General features: G+C 48.2%; 1 protein-coding gene across 1 annotated transcript in view; it reads right to left on the bottom strand.

Moving 5' to 3' along the window:
* Positions 1-12585, bottom strand: part of LOC103198982 (contactin-associated protein-like 4) — a 204763-nt gene that overhangs the window by 154477 nt on the left and 37701 nt on the right. Inside the window, exon 3 of the mRNA XM_007943199.1 lies at positions 919-1112. Coding sequence (XP_007941390.1) covers positions 919-1112 — 194 coding nt within the window. The remainder of the gene's footprint in view (positions 1-918; positions 1113-12585) is intronic.

Genomic DNA, 12585 nt, shown 5'->3' with positions numbered 1-12585 from the left:
AGACAGCTGCTAAGTTGTATACCTTTCAAAAATCACAAAAGTTAAGCAAAGAAAAGAATTTGCCCCCAAGGAGCACTGGCACGTGCTAGTTTACTGAATGGTCTGCAGCACATCCACACAAGAGCGTGAAATCCTAGAGCCATCTCCGCCCATCGACTCTGCTATAGGGCACTGTCCCTTCAGCACCTATGACACGCCTGTGGCCACACCTACATTTCAGACATGCCATCCATGGGAAGATATTCAAGCACTGTCTTTCAGGAGGCTCAGATGGAGGCAGTAGGAATGGGAAGAATGAAAAGCAAGGAAAACAATCCAGAGACAAGGCCAAACCTCCCCACTATTGTGCAAAACACACACTGCGATACACAGGATGCTACGACACTTTCATGCTTACAACGATTTCTTTCTAGATGCTGGCTGGGGTTACTGGTGGTTCAGGGGGAGCATCTGAGCCATCCATGCAGAAGAGCTGGGTTCAGTTCCCACCAACACCCCACACACACTGCTGCCACCCGTCTGTCGGTGGAGGCTGGTGTGTCGCTGTGGTGCTTGGCATGTTTCGGTGGAGCTTCCAAACTCAGACAGACTAGGAATAAAGGCCTAGCAAGCTACTCCCAAAAGCCAGCCACTGAAAACTATGTGATCACAGTGGTCTTGTCTGCACCCCATCGTGGGTACAGTGCAGAGTGCAGGCCTGGGCAGCATTTCACCCCACTGTGTGCGGGTGAAATGTGTTGGGCCAACCAGATGACAGCTAACAGCAGCAGAGACACAGGTTTTCTAAGTCAGGTGGGTGTGGAAATCTTTGCCATGCAATCCTGCAGGTTTGCTCTCCCCTGCAAACCAGGCCTTGGGTCTGCAGGGACATCGCCACAGGCCAGGCCTGGGGGACTACACCGCTCTCCCGGAACCTACCGAGATGCTCTCCTCCCGCCGATACTGCTTCCAGTTCCTGCCACTGTCGCTGAACATCAGCAGGTAGCCAGTCACCCAGTTGGAGCTGCCATACCCACCCTGGGTGGCTACGGCCGTGACCTCCATCTTTTCTCCAAGGTCGACCTGCAGCCACTGGTACTTGTTCGACACAAGCGGAGTCCAGCCCCCTGCTCCTTTGGGGGCAAAAGAAAATGGGAAAGAGGAAAACATGTTAATATCTTTTAAAAGATGTGCAACAGGTGAGAACGCATACCTACACTGCTTTCATGAAAATGTTTCCACAACCTAGAAGAAGTAGCCTCACACCTGTACAAACTAAGGGGAAACAGTGGTGCATAAAATACAGGGCCCGAGTTACTGCGTGCCCCCCTCCACTGGGGCCAGGTGGCTACGGAAGGGCCCAGGGGCTTGGTGAGATGGGTGGCCCTCGTGATTGGCTGGTCACTGTCTCGCCTTTGAAGGCCTGTGCTGGGAAAGAAGAGTCCCTGTAGGGCAGGCGGTTAAACGAAAAAGTTAGACCCCCAAGACCATGGCCCTGGGATACACTTCGGGCCTGGGATAAAACTCTCTCCCACAGGCTGGCTCTCAGCCCAACACTAATAAGACTTACATGCTGGAACACTCAACCCATGGCGATGCACCCACCTACTCTATGGAGATACACCCCTTGGAGCAATCGGCCATGGGGCACCAGAGGGGCAACACTCACAGGGAGGGAAAGCTGGACAGACAGGAAGGGCATGGGGTTGGGGTGGGGGGTCACAGGGAAGGGGAAGGAGGAGAGCGGGGGGGTTGGGGATGGTAACTGGGGAGTGAAACCAAATGTACACGAACTGTTGAATGCAAAACAAATTCTCTGTAAATTCGCACCTGAAGCATAATAATAATAATACTAAAGTTAGAGGCCCAAGTTTACCCCCAAGGCACCTTGGAAGAAAGGTCTGGAATCCACTTCTACAAAACCAGCACCTGACAGCTCCGTGAAGCCTGGTTCTACTGACACACCTGGAGCTGCTAGTAGTCCGATCAACTCCGTGGCAACTGGTTTACCCAACCACACTGCACGGGGAGAAAGCCAGCCTAAGTCAAGGGACAAATGGTATCCTGGCTCAAGTGAAAACCACGTGAATGCTGCAACCTAGTCAATAAAAGTGCTTCTCACAGGGGTGTGTGTAATGGCCAGGGAACTACTGTCATGCATAGACGACTCCCTGGGCAGTTGGGAAGCCGAGGAGCCTGCCTAAGCTGCAGCCTCCAGGAGCTGGGGAAGGATCCCTTCCCACAGACCACAGCCAGGGCACTGCTCTGGGTCTGAAGTGGAAGCTGGAGCCGGCTACACAGGTGTTGGCTTTGCCAGAGGGGCCATTTCCTGGGGGTCTTCTGTGGGATTTCAGGAGCAGGGGGCAGAGTGCTCACAGAGGTGTAAAGTCAAGGAGGCTTCTGCAGGAAGTGGATATGCCTCCGTGAGGCACTACACCTCACACCAGCCAGGCTTCACAGATCTTCACAAAGGAAGTTTCCCTCCGAGATAACTGCACTGTTTCAAATGTAAACCATCCGGCTTTGCCCTTTCCTCTTCACCTAACTGCAGCTTAATTCATCCAGACTCTTTAACGCTCCCCTGGAGAAGGGAGCAGGGTGCCTGAGAAGGAGGGAGCCCCTCGTGGTCCCTGCATCCTTGTGCCAGACAGTGTCAGTCTGCGGATTTACTCTGCCTTCTTTCTGAGGTGTACATGGGGTTTCCTGCTGAGTTCTGTTGGAAACCCTGCCCACCTCGCTGGAAGGCTGGTTTCTTGGAGCTCAGCTCTCTTATCAGCAACACCAGAAGCCAACTCTGTACGGAGCTATGCTTTCCCAGGGTTTACAGTTGGACTTTCGTTTGTTTCACTTTCTTTGAGTTATGGCATTGGCAAAGAATACTAAACATATGGTGGGCTGCCAGACGAACGAACAAATGTCTTGGAAGGACAGACAGAATGCTCTTTAGAGGTGAGGATGGGGAGACTTTGTCTCTTTGGAGAGGACCATTTCCTGCAGAAGGGTATCATATTTGGTAAAGAGAAGAAGGGTCAGTGCTCAAGAGGAAGACCCTCCTCGAGACGGACTGACGCAGCGGCTGCAACGACGGGGTCAAGCAGAGCAAGGATGTGGGGATGGTGCAGGGCCGGGCAGGGCTCCGTCCTGGTGTGCAGAGGTTGCTGTGAGGTGGAACCCCTTCCACAGCATCTAACAGCAGCAATGGAAGGGGAAAACAGGAGGAACAGAAGGAGAAAAAAAAAATGATCCTTCATGCAGAATATCATGAGCCTCCAAGGCAGAACAGGAGCCCTCATCCAAAAAGTGTGTCCCTGAGAAAGAGTGCCCAGCTCAGGGCTCTGAGAGTCCCTGAGCCACACGTGTTCCTAACTAACATGGCCACAACCCAGCTGGAAAGGGGTAGGCATGGCCTGGTCCCTCCCTGGGAGCCCAGGTGATGTGGTGAGAACCTTGGGACAGACAAAGCCTTGTTGGCCAGGTGCCCAGGGACGCATTTGGAGCAGGTAATGTGCTCGTCACCCACCATGGCAGCTCTTCCGACCTGCAGGCTGTATGTCACCTGAGGGGCCTGCATGTCACCCTTGTTCTCCCATGGACACTGATGACAGCACTTCCAACCCAACCCAGGACAGAGACGAACAATCTACACTTATGGGAACCCCAGGATGAGACTCCTCTTACGCCTTACTGTGCAATGCAGCATGCACTTTTTGTTTGAAACACCGGGTTGACAACATGTGCTTTCATTGCTTGTCTGTATTAGAAACAAAACATGGGTGCCCCCACCCCAGCCCACTGGGCAGTTCAGAAATAAGGATAACTGATGGGTGTGTCTGTGTTCATGTTACAGTCTGTGGTGTTCTGCCAGAGGACAAACCTATTCCCTAATGCAGAAAAGAATACACCCCAGAGACCGGGCCCTACCCGCCAGCCCTACTGGGCTTGGAGCAATTATAGGTACTGGAGTAAGGTGTACACAGGCTGGCAGGGAGGCTCCCAGAGCATCTGTCAGTGTATCACACTGGGCTGATGTGAATGTTGCTTCGATGCTGGGAGCTATGCCACTAGAATTTCAAACACCAGCAGGGCCACCTATGTGGACAGGTCTCAGTACTTCTTCCAGAGTGAAACAGACTAGGAGGGGACGACTGGTGATCTAATTTGGAAAATCTTCCAGTGAAAACCCTAGGGGTCACCATGAAACACTGTTGGATATAGACCAGAAGAAGAGTTCCCCAGACAGGAAGGCACTCAAAGTACACCGGGGCAGTTAACAGTGGGCGTGATGCAGGATCAGGCAACATTCTGTCACGGTGTATGCAGGATCGCCATGAGTGGGAGGCAACTCTACTGCAGCTAAGAACAACAGTGTCAGAAGGACACACTGCCAACTCTGCCTTCCCACCCATTCTGGTCCCCTAGTGTCGCTCTGACAGGAATATACCACAAATGGGATGCTCGAAGAAATAGGAGTTTATTCTCTTACAGTTTGGAGGCTTTAAGTCCGAGTTCAAAGTGCTAGCCTCTAGGGGCTGGGTGACAGCCCCTCAACCTTGAGCTTCAGCTCTGCCTCCTGCTCCCAGCCCACTAGAGCTAGAGGCTTTTCTTCACTCAGACAGCTGCTGGCTGCTGAGGCATGTAACTGTGTCTTTGTTCAGCAGCCTGCCATGCTCTGCTGACCTTGGGCCTTTTAATGGACTTGAATTAATGGCCTGCCATGTGGTTTGGTAACATCGGGATTGTGCCTTTTTACTTGTCAACTTTGGGCTTGTCAACCTCAGCAGCCAGCAGACCGTTCCCCAAGGCTTCTTATATACAGGAAGCAGCCCACATCCCTAAGGCAGCTACTCAGCTGCTGCCAGTAGAGTCCACCATGCAGCTGACGACCAGTCTCATCATGCGGAATCCTACATCCAGCTGCCCAGCCACTCAGCCAGGCCCAGTCAAGGTGACACACAGACTCAACCACCACACCACCCAAATAACAGAACTACAGAAAGGCAGGTCCCTCCACCATTCAGCAGAGCGGACAGCTGCTGCTTGCCTGCTCAGTAACTACTCCCCTTTCTTTTGATACCTGGGAGGGCCTCTCACCATTTCTTCACCCAACCCACTGAGGCTAGTGGGGGCAGGAGCCATTTCCTGGAGACTGTGCCAGCACTTGAGGGATGGAGTAGGCATCCAAGCCAGTCTAATGAGACTGGATTCTAGGACAGTGTCAGAAATATCAGTGACAGTTCTCTTACTACATTTTACAAACGAATCCTTTCTTAGGTACATAAACTGTGGTGATTTTCTCTAAGCCTGTAGCTTGACTTTTCATTTTGTTAACAGTGACTCTCAAAGTGAAGCCATTTTCAATTCTGATAAAGTCTAAACTATTATTTTTGTGTCATATAGGAAATCACTGTCTACCTCAAGATCATAAGGGTGTTCTCCTATGTTTTCTTCCAGAAGTTAAATTGCTTTAGCTTTTATATGTAGGACTTTATACCAAAGATATTAAGAACTCTTACAACTCAAAAATTAAACAAGATAAACAATGAATAAATTAACAGGAAGAACCTTAATAGACTTTTATCAGAGAAGCATATGAAAAAATGTTCAACATCAGTAGTTGTCAGGGAAATGCAAATTAAAAGCAAAATGGGATGCCACTGCACATTTACTAAAACATACAAACATAATAGGCTGACACCACCAAGTGTTGGCAAGGATATGGAGCACCTAGAACTCCCCCACATTACCAGTGGGAATGGAAAATGGTACATAATACTTCAGAACACTGGTTAACATTTGTGAAAAGTTAAACACTGATCTTCCATATGACCTACCCATTCCACCCCTAGGAAATCAGTCAAGAGAAATGAAAGCATATGCTCACACACAAAAAAAATATGAGTAAATGCCCATAGCAGCTTGATGTATAGTAGCAAAACATTGAAAAGAGTCTGAATGTTATCAACAAATGGATCAACAAATTACTGTTTACTTATACAAAAGAGAATAAAACAGCAATAAAAAGGGCTAGACTACTGACACCATGACACTGTGGATGGGTGTCCAAGAAAATACACTGAGTGAAAAGCCATTTAAACAAAAGTCTTTCAGAAAAGACAAAGATGATATATGTGAGGAGTGGTTACTGGGGAGGGCACAGATTGACTAGAGGGGGCACGAGGAACCCTTTGGGGTGACGGGAGCATCTGTGGTGGAGGTCACACAGGTCTATGCATTTATCAGAATTCACTGAAAACCACATTTACAACAGGTACATTTCATTAAAATGTAAATTATACTGAAACAATGTTGATCTGAGAAAGGAACTGCTCTCACTTCCAGTGTGGGTGCTGAGGTGGGGATGCTGGCCTATTTTGAGAGCTCTGCTGGGTGAAGCAGATGCAGAGGAAAGAAGACCACTGTCAGTGTGGTCTAGATCGTGAGATTTTCAATTATTGAACAGTCAGACTCATTTTTTCTTGGAACCTCACCCAGATCCAGTCATGTTGCTTCCATAAGCCATTGCACCAATGCCCTAGTATGAATCAGTGTCTGCTCCAAGGAAACCTTGCTGGACAGATTTGGGGTGAAGGAGGCATGCTATGCCACACCCAAATAAGCTGAGACATGGCCATGAACACACCTACAAAGCAAGCCAATAGAACATTTCTGAGTGATTGTCATACAAGCAAGAGATAACCAAGAAACCAAACTCACTGCTATCAAGTTGGATCTGACTCATAGTGACCTCTTGGGTTTTCGAGGCGGTATCACTACAGAAGTAGATTGCCCAACCTTCCTTCCAAGGAGTGGCTGGTAGATTTGAACCACCAGCCTTCTGGTTAGCAGTCAAGCAATAAAACAGTCACCTATCTTTCAGCAAGATAGATAGATAGACAGCTGGATGATAGATAGATAGATGAGATAGAGAGATGGATGATAGGTAGGTAGATGACAGATAGATAGATAGATAGGTAAGTAGACAGGTAGATGACAGACAGAAAAACAGACATATGATAGATAGCTAAGTGATAGACAGGTGATAGGTAGGTAGGTAGATAGATTGACAGATGACAGATATGCAGAAAAACAGACAGATGAGAGGTAGGCATATTATAGGTAGGTAGGTAGATAGATTGACAGATGACAGATATGCAGAAAAACAGACAGATGAGAGGTAGGCATATTATAGGTAGGTAGGTAGATAGGCAGACAGACTGATACACAGGTAGACTGAGTCTGTCAGGATGACCCCACCCTTCCTCAGTCCACACAGATACTGGCAGTAGAGCCCCTATATGGTGTAACAAATTACCTGGTATGGCTTTTCTAGTCATAAGTCTTTGTAAACTCTGTGGTGGAATTTTCCATGAGCAATTGAGGAGCCCCTGATTGTTAATGTTATCCACCTGGGGTATTTCTGTTGAGAGTGGTATGAAGCAATTTTCTGGAAAGTTCGCTCTCTCTCAGCTGTTTAGAATTCTAATGTTATGATTGGTTAGTTTGGCCACTCTGCCAGGCTCAAATGGAGCCCTTAGAGGCAGAAGGAGTCTCTCTGACTGCTGGCTGAGGAAGATGTGCTACTGAGAGAAACACCTCCTAAAGACAACATGCTGCTGGGAGAAAGACACCGAGAGACACGCACTGCTGGGAGAGAGACTGAGAGAGACTGTGGGCTGAGAGATGGCAGGCTGAGAGAGACTGGATGTGTTCCTGAACTTGAATTGTAGCCTGTTGCTCCCCTAATAAACCCCATAATCTGTGAGTTCTGTGTGGCCACTGCAGTGAATTATCCAACCCGGCAGAGAGGCAGTGGGTGCTGCAGGAGGAATGGTTGGTGTGAGGGTTGATGAAAGGGCTGGAGGGAGGCAGCATGTCAGGCCTCACAGGAATAGGCCTTGGACTATCGATGGTGATTCTGTCTTCCTCTTATCAGGTTAGGGGAGGTCGGAAGATGCAGCCTCCCTGCCCCTTCGGCACCCTGCCTATAGCCAGCAGATCCTTCATGGGGCAGACTACCCTCAAAATACACCACTCACCCCAAGTACATGCCTTGGGGCCTCCTTCAAGGGGACTGCCGACTACAGGCTCAGGGTGGTCTGGGCTACGGGCTGTTGGACGCTTGTTACGTATCTTCTGTGTCACCAGTAAAGGCCAGAGCCAGAGACAAAGAGGAGCTGTCGTCTCTGCTTTGGGATGACCGAGGGGCAGGGATGGTGCGGAACCTGGCAGCTCAGAGGCAGGGCGTGGCCACACACGAGTCGGAAATGCTTCCGTGGGCAGGACCTTCCTGCCAAGGAAACGACTGCGTCTTCCTTCCCGAGTGCTGGCCATCCGCACTCGGCCAGGACTGTGATCGATGGACAAGAACACACAGGTTGTGACTTGAAAGTTTAAGAAAAATGTTGGTATCAATGCTGTGAGAGACTGACGTATTTTATGTATTTTTAAATGATTCTCCATCCTAAACATATTTTGCTGATTTTTCCTCATTCACTTGAACAAAAAACTGATCTTACCTCATATTTAATTCCAGAAACTTTCATGGTGCTAACTAGTAAATAAGGAGCTCTGGTGGCACAGTGGTTAAATGCTCAACTGCTAACTGAAGATTCAGCAGTTCAAACCCACCAGCTGCTCCACAGGAGAAGATGTAGCGGTCTACTTCCACAGAGATTACAGCCTTGGAATCCCAGGGGGGCAGTGCTATTCCACCCTGTCCTATAAGGTCACTGTGAGTCAGGATTGGCCTGATGGGCAACGGGGAGCAGTAACTAGCAAACAGTTCCAACAAGAGAAAATATTTAATGAGCCAGATGATCACAGTTCACAACCAAAATTCCTGTGGAAACTTCAAAACCCACATCCAAATACAGACTCATCACCTCCTCCAGCAAGCTGCATGACCTCTTGACCCCCTGTGTAAAAGTTACAGGAACAGAAGGCACAAGCCTGGCCATAATGCCCCTGTAATCCTGCACCCCATCATCCTTTTCACAAAGTTGGCCAAGGGCACCTCCAGGGTGTGCTAAGAGTGCAGTCCTACACAGTGTGGGCTTTCAACTGGCTCCTTCAGTCAGCATGGAGTGTTTGTTTCCAAGGTTCCACCATGCTGCAGCACGCATCAGGACTTCACGTCTCTTTACGGCTGAGCAATGCTCCACTGAATGGATGGACCACATGGTGTTTCTCCATTCATCTGTTGACGGGAAATGGATTGTTCCACTTTGTGAATAGTCTGCAATGGATCTCCATGTACAACTTCTGCTCTTTTTAAGATCTGTAGGGCCTGAGGGTAACTTTTTGTTGTTGTTGACAGAACAGCAGAGGAGAAAGTGAGTACACAAAACGGTCTGACATCATAGGAAGAGGAGGTGGGTAGGGGGGTTACTTAGAGAGGGAGCACAACAGAAGGAAGGGGTCTGGGGGGGCTCACAGGGCAGGATACAGGCTTCTGGAAGGAGGGCAACAAGCCTGATGCCCAGCGATACTCAGTAGAAAGTGCCTGCACCCAGGCCTCACATTCCCAATCCTTTACCTTGCCCCAGAGCCATTTTTTAAAAATCAGAATGGATCATTCCACCCCTTCCCCAAACAGTGAGTGGACTGTCACAACCTGACATGGATCAGGCATGTCCTTGGGGCCTGTGTGGTGTGACCCAGCCCTTTGGCAGCCCTGTTCCTGGGCATCACTGGAGACCCACTCCTACTCTACCTCTCACCAGGGCTTCTCCTCCTTCCTTTCCGTCTGGTCGGTTCTTCAGTCTCCAAACACCACCCCTCCCCCACACCCCCTCTCCAAACCCCCCACCCCTCCCACACACCCCCAGCAGCTTTGACTGCTTCCTCCCTGATGCTCTCATGGCAAGTCCTGCCATCTCTGTTAGCAGGCACTTCACTCTATCTGCTTACCAATAATTGTCTATTTGTCTCAAAGGAAATTATAAATTACCTGCAGATGGGGAAAGTAAGATAACGGGAGGACAGAATTAGTTTGAGAGTATATGACAGGGAACAAAAGGCACAAATGAGGGAGATGGTTTAGAGGCCAGGCAGACAGTAGCTGCTGTAGGTGCACTCCCTGTGATCTTTCCAGGCGGCAAGTTTTGTTTCCATGCTAAGGCTCCTGGAGGTGTGTATTCTCATTTCCTTACATTTTTTGGAGCTAATGCCTGACCAACTCTGTCTGGTGCTGAGGCCAAAGCCCTTCCACCTAAGTGTGTTCTCCCGAAGATCCCCACGCCCACTGGTGGCCAGCTTCCCACCCACAGGACCTCAGGAAAGAGCCTAATGGGAGGGCCAGCAGGCCAGACAGGCCTACAGCTCCCAGTTCCTTCCCCCTCCTGTGGACACCTGGAATTTCCATTCAAGAGACCAAGAAGGACCCAGCTCCAAACACATAGGAAACACGTGACCCAGAATCATCCCAGAATCATCGCCGCAATAACTCCTGAATTCCAGAAGCAAATCCATCTGGAGAAGCAGCCCATTTTCATAACTTTATTTTGGGTATTGATTTTCTGTGAGGTAATGATGCTTGCCACTGAATGTCTTTCCCCTGTGTTGTGAAGTCACCGTGAGTTCAATATTGTCAAATTCTTCTCCTGAATGGAAACAAAGTGGAAGATGGTGCGAAGCATTTAAACCAGCCATAGGGCAGAAGCAGCAGCCCCTCTCCCATGTAGAGTGACACCAGTCACCAGTGGGGAAGGCCCCGCTGTGAGGATAAAATGGTGTCACAGCGACCCTGCAACATGCTTCACGTTGAACAAATGGCCCTCACAGTAAGAGCCCCAGGCAAAAGCCCGAGCACAGGCCCCTCAGATTCTTAATAACAATACTGAAATCCTGGTGCCTCTGGGAAACACGCGCAGGCAGACTGGCTCTGACATGAGAAACCCTTGGGAAGCTGGGAAAACTAGGAACGTAAAGTGCAGGCTTTGTTGCTCACACACCCTTCAACCGAACAAGGAAGCTGCTCATGCTGAAAGCAGAGGACTCCAGCAGTGGTGGGAACCCACGAGGCCAAACAAGAGTGCCATCAAGGGAAGTGTAGTTATGGAGGACAGTCCATGTATACATTCATTTCTTTCCTTTACTGATTGAAAAAGCAGTTGTATAAAATAAGGAAGCTCTGATGGTGTAGTGCCTAAGGCACTTGACTGTTAACCAGAAGGCCGGCAGTTCAAACACACCAGCCACTCCTCGGAAGGAAGGTTGAGCAATCTACTTCTGTAGTGATACTGCCTCAGAAACGCAAGGAGGGGTTGCTATGAGTCAGATCCGATTCATTGGCAGTGAGTGTAGAAAATAAGAAGCTCTGGTGGCATAGTGGCTAAGGCATTGGCTGCTAACCAGAAGAGTGGTAGTTCAAACCTACCGGCTGCTCTATGGGAGGAAGATGAAGCAATCTACTTCTGTGATGATTTACAGCCTTGGAAACCCACTGGAGGTCTCTATGAGTAGGAATTGACTCAGTGGCAGTGGGTGGTGTCTAAAATAATATGCATATGATGCACTGTTGGACCTATTATAGATAAGAGTATATATGCAATGATAGCACAAAGGAGATTGGAGGAAGCAAAGCCCTAACAGGCTAAGCACATAACGACAGGTGTAAAGTGATGATTACAGTAACCTATTATTGGGTTTGCAACACTGATGGATGGAATACCATAAGAGTGGGGAAAAGGGAACAGAGCTATTTAGGAGTAGTATTTCTATCAGTTACTGGAATCAAGCTAGTATAAATCACAGCTGATTCTGATTAATTAAGGTATAAATGGTAAACCTAGAGCACCATTACAAATAGAACTCCAAATATAACTTAAAAATAATTAGTGCAATTAAAATGTTGTTGTTGTTGTTATGTGCCGTCGAGTCGGACCCGACTCATAGCGACCCCTCCTTGGGTTTCCGAGGCAGTATCACCACGGAAGTAGGATTGCCCAACCTTCCTTCCGAGGAGTGGCTGGTGGGTTTGAACCGCCAGCCTTCTGGTTAGCAGTCAAGTGCCTTAGGGACATTAGAAAATATTCACTCATTTCAAAAGAAAGCAATAGAGGAGAAATAAAGGAATAAAAAAGACTTGAGACATATAGAAAGTAAAAAGTAAGATGGCACAGATATAACTCCACCTAATCAACAATATAAATCCATCTGTATCAATGACATAAATCCATCTATATCAATCAATGACACAAAACCACTTACATCAATGATATAAATCCACCTATATCAATGACATAATCTCACCTAGACATAAATCCACCTATATTAACAACAATTCACCTGGGTCACTGACATAAATCCACTCACATCAATGATATAACTCCACGTATATCAATGACATAAATCATCTATATCAATGACATAAATCCATCTATATCAATCAATGACATATATCAATGATAACATTAAATGTGAATGGATTAAAAAATCACACCGAAAGGCTGAGTTTTCAGACTGGATAAACAGAAGATACAGCTACATGTTGTCTACAGATTCAAGAATTTAGATTCAGGGACTTCCGGTAAGATGGAGGAATAGTAAGACAAGTGACACAGACCCTCTTCAACAAAGGAAAGAGGAACCAATTGGCAGAGATAC

The sequence above is a fragment of the Orycteropus afer genome, unplaced genomic scaffold (genome assembly GCF_000298275.1).
Source record: "Orycteropus afer afer isolate SDZICR_OR568_19922 unplaced genomic scaffold, OryAfe1.0 scaffold00006, whole genome shotgun sequence".
NCBI lineage: Eukaryota > Metazoa > Chordata > Mammalia > Tubulidentata > Orycteropodidae > Orycteropus > Orycteropus afer.
The sequence above is the reverse complement of the archived record's forward strand: the minus strand, read 5'-3'. Positions and strand labels throughout refer to the sequence as shown.